Genomic DNA, 17,237 nt, shown 5'->3' with positions numbered 1-17,237 from the left:
CCTTTAAGGAAACCTTAATAGCTGCCATTAAATCTTTTTACAGGTCATTAAGAGGCCTTTATCTAGTGTGGTGTATTTTTACCAATTCTGTCTTCTGTCATTGCTATATGACCCAACTATTTACCTTTCAACCCATAGGTCTCATGCATGTGACCATGTGCATTCTGGTTTGTATAAGGCTGGGTTCACACGACCTATTTTCAGACGTAAACGAGGCACTGAAAATAGGGCTACAATACGTCGGCAAACATCTGCCCATTCATTTGAATGGGTTTGCCGACGTATTGTGCAGACGACCTGTAATTTACGCGTCGTCGTTTGACAGCTGTCAAACGACGACACGTAAATTGACTGCCTCGGCAAAGAAGTGCAGGACACTTCTTTGCAACGTAATTTGAGCCGTTCTTCATTGAACTCAATGAAGAGCAGCTCAAGATATACGAGCGTCACAGACGCCTCGTATATTACGAGGAGGAGCATTTACGGCTGAAACGACGCAGCTGTTTTCTTCTGAAAACAGGCTGTCATTTCAGCCGTAAAAGCCAGCTAGCGTGTGAACATACCCTTATGGTGCAGAAAACAGAACCAAACTGCAAACTGCATTGTGGGAACTTAGTTTTAATTGATGAGTTAAGTACTGAATTCAGTGCCTCTGGAGGAGAACTCGGCTCGATATACAGTATCTGATGGAGCATGCTGCATTTTGAATTTACCCAATCTGTATAGGAATACAAACATTTAAACATAAGAAAATGTGCATTGCCCTACTGACTAATATTGTCTACATATTAGGGAGGGAAAACCAACGGACTGCACATGGACTCACTATTCAAACTCTTTTGCATAAGGCCTGAGTGTCATTTGGAGCTAATAAGAGTCACCACTTTTATTAACTTTTTTTTTTTTACAATACATGAGAATTTATTTTTCACCCTAACAAATTCATTTTATACTTAACCTTTATACTTAAAAAGAAGAGCACTAAGCATAGTCCTTGTAATATGCAATATTTGATGTCAGTTTTTTCAGCATTATCAGTCTTGTCAGGCATTATAATCCAACTATTCAAATTATATCAAAGCAAATTATTCCAAATCTGGAAAACAGATATCAAGTTTCATCAAACTTCCAGATTTTTACCATAGAAATTAAAGTGACTTTCACGAGTCCACTACGGGAGGGCCCTGGGGGCAAGAAAAAACAAGACACACAATTCTGAGTCACTTTTCATTTCTGACGTAATTAACTTTTATCTGAGAACTGTCTATTTCAGAATTGTGTCTTTTTTTTTGTTCTGTTTTTTTTTCTTACACGCTCCCAGGCCTCTTTTGTACCCCACAGCTCATGGACAGCATGCTCTAACTGAGCACATTTATGCAAAAACATGTTTTACAAAGTGGTATGTATGTTGGTGATAACATGACATAAATAACATGACATAAATAAATAACGGAAAAAAATACTAAATCTAAATATGCAAATCATGATATGTATATATTTATAAAATATATATGATGTTAAATGTTTAGAGTCTTATTTTTCACATTTTGAAAAGAGGGCATTGCATTTACCAAATTGTCATTTGAAAGCTTTATTAACTCATATTTGTTATTATGAAGGCTTTAAATACCCCATTAGGTAAGTACCGCATCCTCTTTTTATATATGTGAGTCTTGTTCATTGCACTGAGCATCACTGAAGGCAGAGGTGGTCAACTTACCGCATTATGAGGGCCTGAGATGATGCCCTGGAGGGCTGCACATTACATACAGTGCCTTAATAAACTTGCATGGGCAGCCACCGGCTTGCTCCAAATGGGGGACCCTTTGCAGCACATAGGTGGCTGTTCATGAATGTTTAAGCTTCATTATAGACTATGGGAGGTATGGATACAGACCTGTGAGCTGTTTATGTACCTCCCATTCACTATGACCTGTCAGCTGCAAACGTTGGATACAGGACTCCATTCTCTGTGTGACATAGAAGAGTGTATGTATAGCCCCAGAGGGCCGCATGAGGCCCCCTAGGCTGCCTACAACTGGCCTAGAATATTCACACCAGAGTTTTATCTCTATTTGTTTGGACAGTGCCATCTGATACACCTATTAACATCTGCAACCTCTTCTTTTGCAGCTGGCAAATCGAGGCATGAATATTGTGATGATCAGCCGAACTTTGGAGAAAATGCAGAGGGTTGCTTTGGAAATTGGTATTTTTGCAATTATTTTGTACTTGAATAACACCATAAACGCACTCATAATTATGACAACTTTTTGGAGTTCAATCACATATAAAAAAAGACTAGTGTCAACCCACAAAATCTTAAGTTAAATGGGTATTCCCATCTCAATGTTCATAATTCAATCTGTCCCTATTACAAAGTTATGAATATTTGTAAATACCTTTATTTTTTTGTTCTTCACCGTTTGAGAGATAATAAAGCCAGTTAGTTTTGTGCGTTTATATGAGGTTTCTATTGGCGATGGCAACTGCTGCAGACTTTTAGCAATGGCCATGCTTGCACAGATGCTCCTGGTGGTTTTCAATTGAGTTTGAGTTCTTTGGAGCGCGCATCTGGAGGGCATGCGCAGTAGCCCCCGGTCCAGCCACCTCTTTGCTGTTCATAGAAGTTAATTCAGGACCTCATAAGTGTTCCTGCTCTTGCTTGTGCTCTCAGTTGGCCACTGGGGGCGCATGGCAAGGTGAGCTCATTCCATCTGTTCACATGTTGTAGTGCTGTATGGTGGTGTCTGTTGCTGTAGTGCTGCACTTGTGGGGGGACGTGGCCCAGAGCCAAGGAGGCTTGGCACGGTTTGATAACATGGGTGCTTTTGGACCACTGGGTTGCTCCCTCTGCAGGAGCGGTGCTGCGGTGGCGGTAGCCGCCATGTGGTGCTGCAGCCGATAGAGTAGGGACCCACTTTAAAGAGGTTGCTGTGAAGTGGCAAGTGGGCTTATACAGTTTGATCAAATTGTTTACAAAGAACCTCATGTTCATGTCTCTAAATTATGCCTAGCGGCTCAGATCAACGTATATATTGTGGATGCGCGGTCCATGTCTAATTTTTCACAATGTTGAACTAGAAGTGAATAGAACTGCGCTCAGGCATGCGCAGCAGACCTAGACGAAAATTTGTATATTTAAGGCTACTACATGCAGAGGGAGCTGTGGATGAAATGGAGCATATTCCATGTTACAATATGGTATTAAACTATAAGCAATGTGATATTAACTTATGATATACAAGGATTGGAACCATTTAATGGCTATAATATAAAGGTATCCTACATACATAGGCTTTATTGCTTTCATTTTATGTAACTTTTTTTATAATGAACCATGTAAAACTAAAATGTATTTTTTGTACATTTGATTACATTTCAACAGAGCACACTACAGGAAGAAATGTTAAAATCATACAAGCCGACTTCACAAAAAATAAAATATATGAGCGTGTTGAAGAAAATCTAAACGGGCTGGAGATTGGAATTCTGGGTAAAATATAGTGATCTAATATTTTGGGAAATAACTTGTTTATTTGTGTTTGGTCCTGTATATTGAGGCGACTGCTTTTTAGCCTACATCACAGAAGAGTATACGGAATAAAAATATAGAATATATTTAGTGTAGTTGATGAAACGAGGCCTCAAGTTGCCTCAGTAGTGAATCTTTATTCACACGAACGTATAATACATCCGTGCTACGCGCGTGGAAATCATGCGTGTCGCACGGACCTATGTTACTGAATGGGGCCGGTCAGACTGTCAGTGAATTTCACGCAGCGTACGTCCGCTGCGTGAAACGCACGACATGTCCTATATTTGGCCGTATTTCGCACTGCACGCACCCATTAAAGTCAATGGGTGCGTGCAAATCGCGCTCGGCACACGGAAGCACTTCCGGGTGCCGCGCGTGAATCGCGCAACTGCAGTAAAAACAATGAATGAAAACAGAAAAGCAACCACGTGCTTTTCTGTTTGTAAACATAAAACCAGAGTGTCATTATGATGCCGGCTGCTCGAAAATCACGCAGCCGCGCACCATATACTGATGACACACGGACCTTTTGCGCGCGCAAAATGCAGCGTTTTCTGCGTGCGCAAAACTGACACGTCCTAAGGGTGCATTCACATACGGCAGATTTTATTGCAGAGATTGGTGCAACTGAAAATCAATTCCCTTCATCTGAATAGGACATGCAGAAATCCATACACCTGCTGCATTTTTGTAAACTGCGCCATTAGGCCTTATTCACACGGACATGTCCGCTTTGCGTGCGCAAAAACGCTGCATTTTGCGCGCGCAAAAGGTCCGTGTGGCATCTGTATATGGTGCGTGGCTGCGTGATTTTCGCGCAGCCGGCATCATGATGACACTCTGGTTTTATGTTTACAAACAGAAAAGCATGTGGTCCTTATCTGTTTTCAGTAATTCTTTTTACTACTGTTGAGCGAATCGCGTGCGGCACCCGGAAGTGCAGTCCGGACAGTCTGAACGGCCTCATTCACTAACATAGGTCCGTGCGACGCGCGTGATTTCCACGCGCATAGCACGGACGTATTATACGTTCGTGTGAATAAGGCCTCAACATGTATATACTCTCCTCCAGATTTGGGCCACCATTGCATATTTGTCACATTGAATGGTCTCTGATCTTTAATCAAAATGTAACATTAGATGAAGGGGACTTGAGTAAAGAAGTTATTATACTGCACACAAATATTTAACAGTCATCTGACTAGTGTAATAAAGTAAACAACTGGTTATACTACCTTTAGCAGCAATCATTCTTGTATCTGGTGTTGTTCTAAACTGCGTGAAAAAACACATGTAAAAAAGCCAGTATTTTTTTAAATGTAACATGCAGTTTTTATGGGGTTTTTACATGCGTTTTGATAACAGTTTTTATTTCGTTTCATTTTCTACATGCGCTTTTCTTGCTGTTTTTGAAATTCTGTAGAAAAGCCAATGAGAAAAACGGCAGAAAAAATATATCTCGAGCATGGTGCGTTTTGAAAGAAACGCCACTGACCCCAAATATGCTAAAAAAATAAAAAAAAGCTACAAAAGAAAACACTGTTCAGGTTGGATTTCTCATATTTTACCATAGACTTTGAAGTAACATTTGGCCACAACATTTTTTTGTGGGGCGCACACAAAAAAATTCCACCAAAACGTGAGTAAACGCTGTGTGGCAATCCAACCTAACACTAAGGGCATGCCCACACGTGGCGGATTTCCTCCGCAACTGTCCACATCAATGCCGCACAGAATCTGTGTTGCAGATTCTGCGGCGGATCTGCCCAAAATGTGCAGTAAATTGATGCGGACTAGCTGCTGCGGACTGCGGGAAAAGTGCTTCCCTTCTCTCTATCAGTGCAGGATAGAGAGAAGGGACAGCACTTTCCCTAGTGAAAGTAAACGAATTTCATACTTACCGGCCGTTGTCTTGGTGACGCGTCCCTCTTTCGGCATCCAGCCCGACCTCCCTGGATGACGCGGCAGTCCATGTGACCGCTGCAGCCTGTGATTGGCTGCAGCCGTCACTTAGACTGAAACGTCATCCTGGGAAGCCGGACTGGAGACAGAAGCAGGGAGTTCTCGGTAAGTATGAACTTCTATTTTTTTGACAGGTTGCTGTATATTGGGATCGGTAGTCACTGTCCAGGGTGCAGAAACAGTTACTGCCGATCGCTTAACTCTTTCAGCACCCTGGACAGTGACTATTTACTGACGTCTCCTAGCAACGCTCCCGTAATTCCGGGAGCCCCATTGACTTCCTCAGTCTGGCTGTAGACCTAGAAATACATAGGTCCAGCCAGAATGAAGAAATGTCATGTCAAAAAAGCAAGACGCATCCGCAGCACATATAACATTTTCATGACAGCTGCGCACTTCATTGCGGAATTTAGAATCTCCATTGAAGTCAATGGAGAAATTCCGCCATGAGTCCGCATCCAGTCCGCCACAACTCCGCAACAGCCCTAGCATGCTGCGGACACCAAATTCCGCTCCGCAGCCTATGCTCCGCAGCGGAATTTTACGCATCGTCTAAACGAACACTGCTAAATAAAAGTAGAAGTCAATGGTCAAACGGCTCCGCTGCGGATTAACGCTGCGGAGTGTCCGCTGCGGAATTCAAGAGGAATTCCGCCACGTGTGGCTTTGCCCTAAGTTTACACGTGGCATAACTGTTGCAGACTTTTGATGTAATAGAAAGTTTGGAATCTATTGCAAAACATGCGGGCTTTGCTGTGGGTTCGTGCCTCTTGTGAAGTTAGCATAATGTGTTTTCCAGGTTTATGTATTTAATGTATTTTCAGGACAGTTTTATTTACCCGAGCAATAGTACTCGCTGGGGTGTGATGGAGCCCCAGAGCTTAAGAATAGCTTTGTAAGACTTGTAACACTTTCCAGGTCAATATATTTCAACTTCTTATTTTTCACAACCCTTCTAGAATTTCCTTTGACCGTAAAGTTTTTTCAGGCATATTGGGGAAGATTTATCAATAATTTTATAAATTGAGGCATTTTATGAGACAGCGAAAAGTATCAAATAGCGCACACAGAATATAAAATTTGACGCAACTTACTAGACATGTGAGACATGTTCCTCTTCCTTATGCCCCCGCATCGCTGACATACTTTACACTATTAATAAATTTGACGCATTTTACGACACCTTTTAGCCGTGCTACTTTGTCTAAAACACATAAAATAGTAAATCTCCCCTGTTGTCGTGACTACTAAACTCTGATAGGTTCAATATATAGGAATCTTTGGGTACAATAAGGATGTGGAAGATCTCATAAAGACAATCTCTTTGTCGATTGATGAGCTGGTTTGCATAGGAGCTGTAGGCACAAAATGACAAGATTTTTAATGAAGACTATTTGTAAAGTTGCCTTATTTTTCATTTTAGATACATTGCAACTTGAAAAAAATTAGTTGTGAAGGCCTTTTAATAAATCTAATGAAAATGTAACATTTTTCATGGTCTACTGTTAGGCGGAATTCACACGACAGGGTTTCCCGGCCGGGTGCCGGCCGTTCATAAATCGGCCGGCACCCGGCTGCATTAGGAACAATAGACCCCTAATGGGGCTATTCACACGAACGATTTTTTGACGGCCGGGAAAACCGGCCGTCAAAATATGGGACATGCCCTATTTTCGGCCATATATGGACACAGCGAAGTCACTCACTTCTGCAGCGGAATCCCCGACCCTATGGCCGGGGATTCCGCTACAGGAGAAGTGCGTGACTACACTGTTCATATATGGACACAGCGAAGTCACTCACTTCTGCAGCGGAATCCCCGACTCTATGGCCGGGGATGCCGCTACAGGAGAAGTGAGTGACTACACTGTCCATATATTGACACAGCGATGTCACTCACTTCTGCAGCGGAATCCCCGACTCTATGGCCGGGGATTCTGCTACAGGAGAAGTGAGTGACTACACTGTCCATATATGGACACAGCGATGTCACTCACTTCTGCAGCGGAATCCCGACTCTATGGCCGGGGATTCCGCTACAGGAGAAGTGAGTGACTACACTGTCCATATATGGACACAGTGACGTCACTCACTTCTGAAGCGGAATTCCCGACCTGTGGCAAGGAATTCCTCTTCAGGAGAAGTCAGTGACTACACTGTCCATATATGGACATTGAAGTCAGTGACTTCTCCTGGAAGGGGGGAGGGATGGGTGCAACCTACAGGGGACTTGGTGGCATCACCTACAGGGGACTTGGTGGCATCACCTACAGGGGACTTGGTGGCATCACCTACAGGGGACTTGGTGGCATCACCTACAGGTGGCTGTGTGGCATCACCTACAGGGGGCTGTGTGGCATCACCTACAGGGGGCTGTGTGGCATCACCAACAGGGGGCTGGATGGCATTACCTACAGAGGGCTGGGTGGCATTACCTACCAGGGGGGCTGTGGCATTATCTACAAAGGGCTGTGTGTGGCAACAAATTTAAATGAAATTCATCCGATTTTAAAACGGACAGGGAAAAAAACGGATGCAAATCGGGTCCAAATCGGCCGGTAAAAACGGCAACTCGGCCCGGAACGAAATCGGAACGGATGCAAACCGGATGCAAACCGGCCGGGAAAAACGGCCAAAAACGGCCGATTTTCCCCGCCGACACTCGGACCCTGTCATGTGAATGAGGCCTTATTTTCATGTTTTGGGCTCATTTCTGTATTGCATCTTTTTTGTAAGACCTACTTCCTGTGACATGCCTGCATGTGTAGCTGCAAGTTCTGAGCTCAGTGGGTGTTCCCTGTGAATCATGTTCTTTTACTTCCTTCTCTCAATGCTCTAACCTGTGGGCACATTTCATGTTGCAGCTATTTTGCAGCCAAGTCTTAGTAAATTTGCTAGCAATGTATTCCCTGCATCTCAAAAGTCACTCAATGACATATCACTTGCTGTGTGTGAATGACTTTGCTCTGCACCGACCACAAATGCCTTTACAGTGCTCAGGAATAGGTTAGCAAAAACCAAAGGAAGGGGAGGAATACATGACTGCAGGATCAGACTACACACAGGTGTGCCTGTAATCTGTAACCATGGAAAGTGGAAACACATAGATCTGCATAGGGGCTGTAATTACAACAGTAATATTTTTTTTATTTTTTTTATTTGTAACCATTGAAGCAAAACATTTCTAAATAAAATTTTGTTTGTGCTATAAATATGCAATAATGGGACACCTGGAAAGGGGTAAATACTATTTTTATAAATTTTATGCCGCATAATGCAAAACTTTTCATGAATACATAAAACCTTTAGATTTTTCTCATTATGATCTGCAGCCATTCTATATTTACTGTACAAAATTCTTTACCTTTTCTTTTCCTCTTCTAGTTAATAATGTGGGAATGCTCCACAGTCCTGATCCTTGCTGTTTTCTTGCTTCTCCAGACAATGATGAGGTATAGTATTTTAATGCTAAGAATATTTCTTTCTGGATTAGGGAAATGACTTATAAAGCCATCTGACTTTTCTTTTTCAAGTTGCGGGGAAAATTTAATGGGATATATCATTTTTATTTATCCCTCTTATTCTTGAAAACTAAGAGAGCTTTTCAATACTATGTATGTTAAAAAAAATAACCTCCTAGTGAATGGCACCTAGTGAACTGAGCATGTAAAGGCTGGGTTTTACACGACCATGTTACGTCCGTAAAGGACGGAACGTATTTCAGCCGGAAGTCCCGGACTGTACACACTGCAGGGAGCCAGGCTCCTAGCATCATAGTTATGTACGATGCTAGGAGTCCCTGCCTCTCCGTGGAACTACTGTCCCGTACTGAAAACATGATTACAGTACGGGACAGTTGTCCTGCAGCGAGGCAGGGACTCCTAGCATCGTACATAACTATGATGCTAGGAGCCCGGCTCCCTGCACTGTGTTCGGTCCGGGACTTACGGCCGAAATACATTCCATCCATTACAGACGTAACATGGTCGTGTGAACCCAGCCAAACATTGCAGCAGTGCTCAAGTCTATACATTGATCCCCCCCGGACAGTCCGTACACCCATACACCGTACATTGACATAGGCATTTTTCTGCTACTGAAACTTTCCCTGCTGCAGCTGTGTTACATAAGTTTCATGGCTCCAGTATGGAAGTCTTCTCTGTGCAATGTACAGGTGTCCCATACATTTCACAGACTATGAAGGGGAGGGGGGCAGCTGCCTGCTGTGGGTGGGGGGGGGGGGGGGATAGAGCATTTTTTTGCAACAAATATTATACTGAAACTATACATTATACATCTCATTTTGTGTTCAGATTCCTTAACATTTTTAAGACTCCTGCTCGCTGTCATTGAATGCAAAAACCTAACCTGATAATGTTCTGCTCACTCTCGTTTGCAACAAGCTGTCCACCTGTGAAAATTGGGCCAATTAGGCCATGTTCAATGTTGGTGCAGATTCGGGGGAATTACGCAACGAATCTGCAGCAACATTTCCATATTTGACAGGTAATTCAGACGTTGCAGACATCACAGCGGATTTGCCACAGATTTCAGTTTTTGCATTGCAAAGGCTGAAATCCACAGTGAAATTCCACTTCTCCGTAACATAATGTGCATGCCGTGGAGGCAAAATTCTGCACCGCAGTCTAATTTCCGCACAGTTATTTTCTGCAACGTCTGAACTAAGTTTCCTAAAAATGTATAGAAACAAATGTAAAAAACGGCTGCTGCAGAATTCCACTGCGGACTGTCCACAGCGGAATTCCACAGCAATTCCGCAACGTCTGAATGTGCCCTTAAGGACAGATTTTCAGCCTTTGGATACAAACAAGAATGCTTCCATTCACCGATAGCAAGCAGAAATTATGAAAATGGTGAGGAATTAAAACAGTATATTACAGAGTTGTCAAACTTTTCATTATACAATGAAAGCCTCTTTAAAAATTCATCAAAGTAAGTTCAATTTAACAACAATAAATTGAGTAACTTTGCTTTCAACATGCTGCTGGTTGGCCTCCACTCTGCTTTTAGACATGTCACCCAACTGTTCACCACTCAACCCAGATCTGAGCCCCCACAATTACTGCTCTCTGGTAACAGGCAACATCATTTCACTCTAAATCAGAAAACATCTGTATTCAGTAAGTTCCCTCGTGTGGATGTCACCAGCTGCTGGTATCTAGATGTAGCAAAGCTGCCAGTGCAGAGCGAGCCCTAGAATAATAAAATATTCAGAAATAAATGTTAAATGATGTATCCATTTACCTAATAAAGTGTGAATGATGGCAGTAATTTGGTCAGTACCAGGAGTGCTTTGCATCCACTACTAGTTTTAGCTTACAAATACCGATGCCAAATATTGACTAGAATTCTGCCGCATGAAAATGGCCTTAAAGGCTATGAAAGCGATAGATATATATATATAGGTCAATCAGTGTATTTTGGGTCACGTAAGAACTGATGCTTCAAGAAGAACGAAATTTCCCATTATCACTGTATTTTTCTGTCTCCATTGTAGAATCTAATAAATTGCAATGTCATCTCTGCTGTTAAGGTACGTACTAATAATATGGACAATATTTTTTTACTTCTGCATTTATAAGGTTTGTTAGGGTTTAATTAGAAATATATATTTAATATAATATTGTTGTATAAAAACGATTTATTTCAAATTACACTGACTATATTGCGAAAAAAAACCTCTCCTTTCCTTATCTCTACCGCTTCCTCGTACCCCCCCTTTTTTTTCTTTTAAGGTCTAACATTAGGATACATTTAGTATAACAGAAACATATATTCATTTACTAACAGTAATTGATTGTTTGATAGGATAAATATAATAAATTACAAATAAATATTATAATAGACTGACTGGCCACATTATAAGGTAATAACCACTGGATACTGGGTATAATCACCTCAGAATAGTCCAAATTCTTTGTAGCATGGATTTAACAATTTGTTGTAAACATTCCTCAGGGCTTTGATCCATGTTGACATAATAGCATAAGATAGTTACTGCAGTTTTGTTGCCTGCACATTTATTCTGTAAATTACCTGTTCCACCACATCTCAAGGATTCACTGTTGGATTCAGACCATGCAGGTCCATTGTCATGTCTGGCATGGTTGTCACAGGACATGTTATCCTGCTGGAAGATTCATTAGAAGATCGATAAACTGTGGACATAAAGGGATATATATGGTGAGCAAAAATAAGTGACATGTCAGAAGTAGCAATCGGTGGGGGTCTCAGTTCTCGGACCCCCACCGATCAAAACTTCTGACATGTCACTATGACATGTTAAAAGTTTTATGAAAGTATAGTTACCCTTTAAGCAGTCTGGTGTGTGTGTCAAGAATACATCTTATACACCATTATACCTCTATTCTGCACCATGAACACATGACAGAATCGAACCATGTATTCATGTGGTTTACACCAAATTCTGACGCTATCATCTGCATGATGCAACAGAAATAAAAATACTCCAGACCAAGTGTTTAGACTACTTCCTGATCATAGCTGCGTAGATTAAGACATTTTGTAGCCCATCCCTTTTAAGTCCAATATGCTATGGACTTGAACACTACCTATTCTGCCTATTTTCCTTTGCCCTTTCTCAGTAAGAAGACATTTTCGTCCACAGAACTGAATCTGGTGTTGCATTGGAATCACAAAATTTTCTGTGTAAACTGATTGTTTTTTTGCCTTGTCTGGAACCAACAAGCACAAAGTCACAATGTCGCCCTCAATCAAAACTCAGACTAGATTTGAAATAGCAGAATCAAAGCTGGTAGAAGCCAATGGCAGGTGAGATCTGGAATAGCAGAAACTTAAGTGGTGGCAGACCCTAAGGCTTTTATAGAAATGCTGCCAAACAAAACAAGTGCAGGGACGAAATTATCATGTTTGTCTTGTCTATGGCCGCGGGCCGTCAGGCTCACTCACCTCCTGATGGCCGCAGCCATGGGTCTGCAAGCGCTGGCCCATGTCTCCTCCTCAGGAGACACCAGCGCTCACTTCCACTTACCTTGGCTGGTTCCCGTAGGGTGCGCGTGCACTCTCGTGCCTGCTCTTAAAGGGCCAGCGTGCGCACCGGAGTTAAATATCAAAATTAGCCCATGAGTACCCTGGACTATAAGAAGGGCCCAGTCCCTTCCTCCCATGCCTGAGCATAGTTGTCATACCCAAAGTTTGTCTAAGCAAGTGGTGCCCTAGTGTTTCCCAGTTCCCAGTGTTCCCCGTTCCTGTACCTGTATCCTGTAACCTGTATCCCGTGCTATCCTTGTCAAGTGCCTTGCTGAGCTGTAGTCATGCTGTGTTGTATACCACACCTGTCCTGCTACACTATGCCCGACATGTACCTGCTGCCTTGTCCCCGCCGAGCCTGTCTTGCTACTGTCCGAGCTGCCACAGGTACACTATACGAACTATAGACTGTGACCTGCGTCCTATTGGCCAGCTGCCATACCGTCAAGGCGGTATGGCCCAGTGGATCCACGTACCCAACGTGATAATGTTCACCTTTGACTTGAGTGCGATGTTCATGTCAAGGCCCCTACAGTAGTCGAGTACATAGCTACGAAATGCAGTATCTGACAAAATAAGGCAGGAAAAAGGCAGAATCAGAAGGCAGATGCCATGTTAACAACAATGGAATAACCAATAAAGTCGAGCAGTCAAGCAATAAATATAATAAGTCAAGCTGGGCCAGCAACGAAAAATCAAGAAGACTCAAGAACAGAAGACCTAATGACCCATAACTTATGGAACATTAAAGGATAGCTCACATTCTGTTGAGATTTTTGGCAATAAAAAACATAAATAATTATGTAATTCCGTATTGAATCAAATATATAATTTGTGAAAGAACATTTTTATTTAAAGGTCCTTGGTTGTCAAGTGGAAGTTGGAACCCATATATACAGCCATGTAACTTTACATGTGGATATATCCTTCTGTAGCGTATCCTGTTTTTAGCCTTTTTTAGCTAGTTACTCCTTACATGCGTTGAGTCTCTGCTACAAATTTGTTTCTCCAGTTAGACACGGTTGTTCTGAATTTCCATCCAAGGCTCTGTACACTTTTTCCAGCTGCTGTTTTTGTAAATTTACTGAAGGTGACATTTTCCAATGTAGAATCTTTCCCAGTATTAAACTACTACCTACATTCATTCCAAATGTCTGTAAATTATAATGTTGAATGAATGTTTGCAGTCAAATAATTACTGGAATGTCACATACAATCAATATTACAGAGGAACATTTCCACATTATTTCATTAATAGTTACATGATGTGCTCTGCTTTTGAATACATAAAGTTTTTTTTAAATGAGCATATCATATGCTTATTCTTTGTAATATATCTTCTTTAGCAATTCTTACCCTAAGAGCAAATCTGAGCGAAAATATCTACTGGTATAATGCTGCTTCCTTAAATACCCGATGTCAAGGAAGATGTGGGTTTTGCAGCCAGAGGTCTACATGGAAGAAGCAGCTGAGTTGCAAAAACAAAAAACAAAAAAAAAACCTATCTAAAACAATCAGTAGAGCAAATGTGGGAGCTTGGGAGTGTGCATTGGTCTTAAGTATGACTTTAGATTCAGTTGAGGAGTATTTGTAGATCCAGCAACAAACAGCTGAGTATATCTGTTTTGAATGTGTTTTTCTGTGTGCTTTTTTTTCCACGTCATAGCAATTCTAAATATGCATTACTGCTAAATCTACTTACAATAGGGAGGTTCTTAGCGCACATTTTTATCAAATTGTGTGAGCTCACCTGCTACGACAAGGTGACCTCTATGAGGTGGGAACCTACGCTGCACATACACCCAGAACTGGGACTAAACCTACATTTTCTTGGGGATGGTAGGAACCAGCATTAAACTAATTAAAATCACCCAGGCCAGAATGGGAGGAGGTCAAGATCAAAAAATGGAGGCAGTCACTAACCCCACATATATGCATCACATAATCAACACAAAAGTTTGAACAGCACATTCCAACAAAGTGATACAGGTGCAAGAACGCCTGTGACTGCAATTTTATACAGCACACAAGAAAATGGCGACAGCACACTACGAACACTAATGCCACCTAAGCCACTAAATATAAATAAATATGCATTACTGCTAAATCTACTTACAATAGGAAGGTTCTAAATATATACTCGTTTCCCATAAAGTTTAAACGTATAAACTGTGTTTAGGGGTATATTGTGGATTACATTGCTAAAACGTATAAACTCAGACTATTTGTAATGTCCAATGGGGTTGTGGAAACGCTGGGCTACTCCACTACAACGGATTACTGGAAGCAGGCTGGTACCGGATTACTGGAAGCAGACTTGTGTCGGATTACTGGAAGCAGGCCACAGCGTACAGAATACCGGACTAGTCACGGATACAGGATACCGGACTGGTCACGGACACAGGATGCAGGATACCGGACTGGTCACGGACACAGGACTCAGGTTACAGGATGCAGGAACCTTCGCAGGCTATCACAGGGTTAGTACAACAATGCTCAGGTGCTTGGGAGATGGTGAAGGTGTCTTAAGTAGGACTGAGAAGCAGCTGGGGTGGTTGGGTAACTTTTGAATTTAGAGCACTGCCCCTTTAAGAGGCGGCCAGAGCACCCACACACTAGGGATCTGGCAACCGTGAGCCGCAGAAGACAGAGGCCGCCAAGCGAGTTATGAGACCCAGTGGATCGAACCTCTGTCAAAAGCGGCGCCCGCTGCCGGCATTACAGTACCCCCTCTTATGCCACCTCTTCTTAGGTCCATGGTGTAGGAGGAACTTCTTATTAGTGCTGGGGCATCAATGTGCTCTTCAGGACTCCCAAGATCTCTCCTTGGGACCAAAGCCCTTCCAGTTCACAAGATAAAAGTCTTTCCTTTAACCCTTTTGCGGTCCAGAACCTCCTGGACTTCAAAGACATCAGCCGAACCCCGGGGGGACAGTAGTAGAATTAGAGGACTTGCTGTACCGATTGAGGATTACAAGTTTCAGGAGAGATACATAGAAGGAATTGGGAATTTTGAGGGTAGGAGGCAAACGTAACTTGTAGGACACCGGATTAATCTGCTGCAAGACTTTAAAGGGACCGAGAAACCTAAGAGCATATTTGCAGGAGGGAATTTTTAGGCGTATATTCTTAGAAGATAACCAGACCTTAACACCGGGAAGGAATTAGGGAGGCAGCCTTCTTTTCCTACAAGCGTATTTCTTCATGCGATCCACCGCTTGCAAAATCGCAGACTCGGTTTGCTACCAGATCTGGAGAGAATTCACACAAGAAACGTTAGATGCAGGAACTTGAGATGTAGCAGGTACAGGAAGAGGGACACGCGGATGTCGGCTGTAAACAATGAAAAATGGAGAAGTAGCAAAGTAGCAGTAGATTCTCTTGTGTGCTTATTATAAGAGAACTCGGCCTATGGAAGGAGATGTACCCAGCTGAGCAGATATGAAACGGCAAAGATAATTTTTAGGCACTGTGTTAATTCTTCCAAATTGGCTATTGGATTACAGGTAGTATGCAAACGAAAAGTCGAATTTCACATCCAGAAGTTTACACAGGGCTCTCCAGAATTTGAATGTGAATTGCACGCCCTTATCAGACACGATATAGACGGGCAATCCATGCAGACGAAAGATATGTTGAACAAATAGACTTGCCAGACGAGGATCCGAGGGTAGACCAGACAGAGGAACAAAATGTGCCATCTTGGAAAAATACAGAGAAAAGCAATTCCACAGCACTGGACCGCAGGTGGGTGCATGCCTCAACAGGACCTGGTCCACAGTCCTCAATACCAGGCAAACAAAAATAGACAAAGAGTCAGCACTTCCAAAAAATGTCAGCTTTAATCAACCGTGTTAGGCTGGGTTCACACACACTATTTACGGACGTAATTCGGGCGTTTTAGCCCAGAATTACGTCCGAAAATGCAGCTCAATAGCGTCGGCAAATATCTGCCCATTCATTTGAATGGGTCTTACGATGTTCTGTACCGGCGGTAATTTTTTTTACGCCCCGCTGTCAAAAGGCGGGGCGTAAAAAAGACGCCCGCGTCAAAGAAGTACCTGTCACTTCTTCAGACGTAAATGGAGCCGTTTTCCATTGACTCCATGGAAAAACAGCTCCATTTACGTCCGTAATGGACGCAGCGAAAAGCGCCTTAACCTGCCATTATGGCTGAAATTACGGAGCTGTTTTCTCCTGAAAACAGCCCCGTAATTTCAGCCGTAATGGACGCTGCCATGTGAACATACCCTTATTGTACATTGGACCTCTTTTTGCTGTACCAGTCACTTAATACTTTTATGCATTTGTGTATTATCACCTTTCTTTATGGTCTGTGGTTTTAAATTGTATTGCTATACAGTATATAGTTATATTTAACTGTTTTGTCTTTAACACATTTTTATTACTATTGTCTCTGTGAGTCCTTATATACCTGTAATTTGATGTGTTGACTATGCTTGAGAAAGGTCCTGTTTGACTGAAATGTTGCACGTGTGATTAAAGCTGAAATTTTTTGGAAGTGCTGCATCTTTGTCTATTTTCGTTTGCCTGGTATTGAGGACCGTGGACCAGGTCCTGTTGAGGCATGTACCCACCTGTGGTCCAGTGCTGTGGAGTTGCTATTTTTGGAAAAACAGTCCACAATAACCCGAATAGTGGAGCATCCATCAGAGAGACGAAGATCTGTAATGAAATCCATGCC

At 42.3% G+C, this 17,237-nt stretch overlaps 1 protein-coding gene across 1 annotated transcript in view; it reads left to right on the top strand.

Moving 5' to 3' along the window:
- The window catches only part of HSD17B3 (hydroxysteroid 17-beta dehydrogenase 3), an 81,649-nt gene that overhangs the window by 30,604 nt on the left and 33,808 nt on the right, over window positions 1-17,237 (top strand). Inside the window, exons 3-6 of the mRNA XM_075852394.1 lie at window positions 2,134-2,209; window positions 3,389-3,496; window positions 8,885-8,952; window positions 11,019-11,054. Coding sequence (XP_075708509.1) covers window positions 2,134-2,209; window positions 3,389-3,496; window positions 8,885-8,952; window positions 11,019-11,054 — 288 coding nt within the window. The remainder of the gene's footprint in view (window positions 1-2,133; window positions 2,210-3,388; window positions 3,497-8,884; window positions 8,953-11,018; window positions 11,055-17,237) is intronic.

Source organism: Rhinoderma darwinii, chromosome 1 (assembly GCF_050947455.1).
Source record: "Rhinoderma darwinii isolate aRhiDar2 chromosome 1, aRhiDar2.hap1, whole genome shotgun sequence".
In the NCBI taxonomy this organism is placed as follows: Eukaryota; Metazoa; Chordata; class Amphibia; order Anura; family Rhinodermatidae; genus Rhinoderma; species Rhinoderma darwinii.
This window is presented reverse-complemented; position numbering and strand designations above follow the sequence as displayed.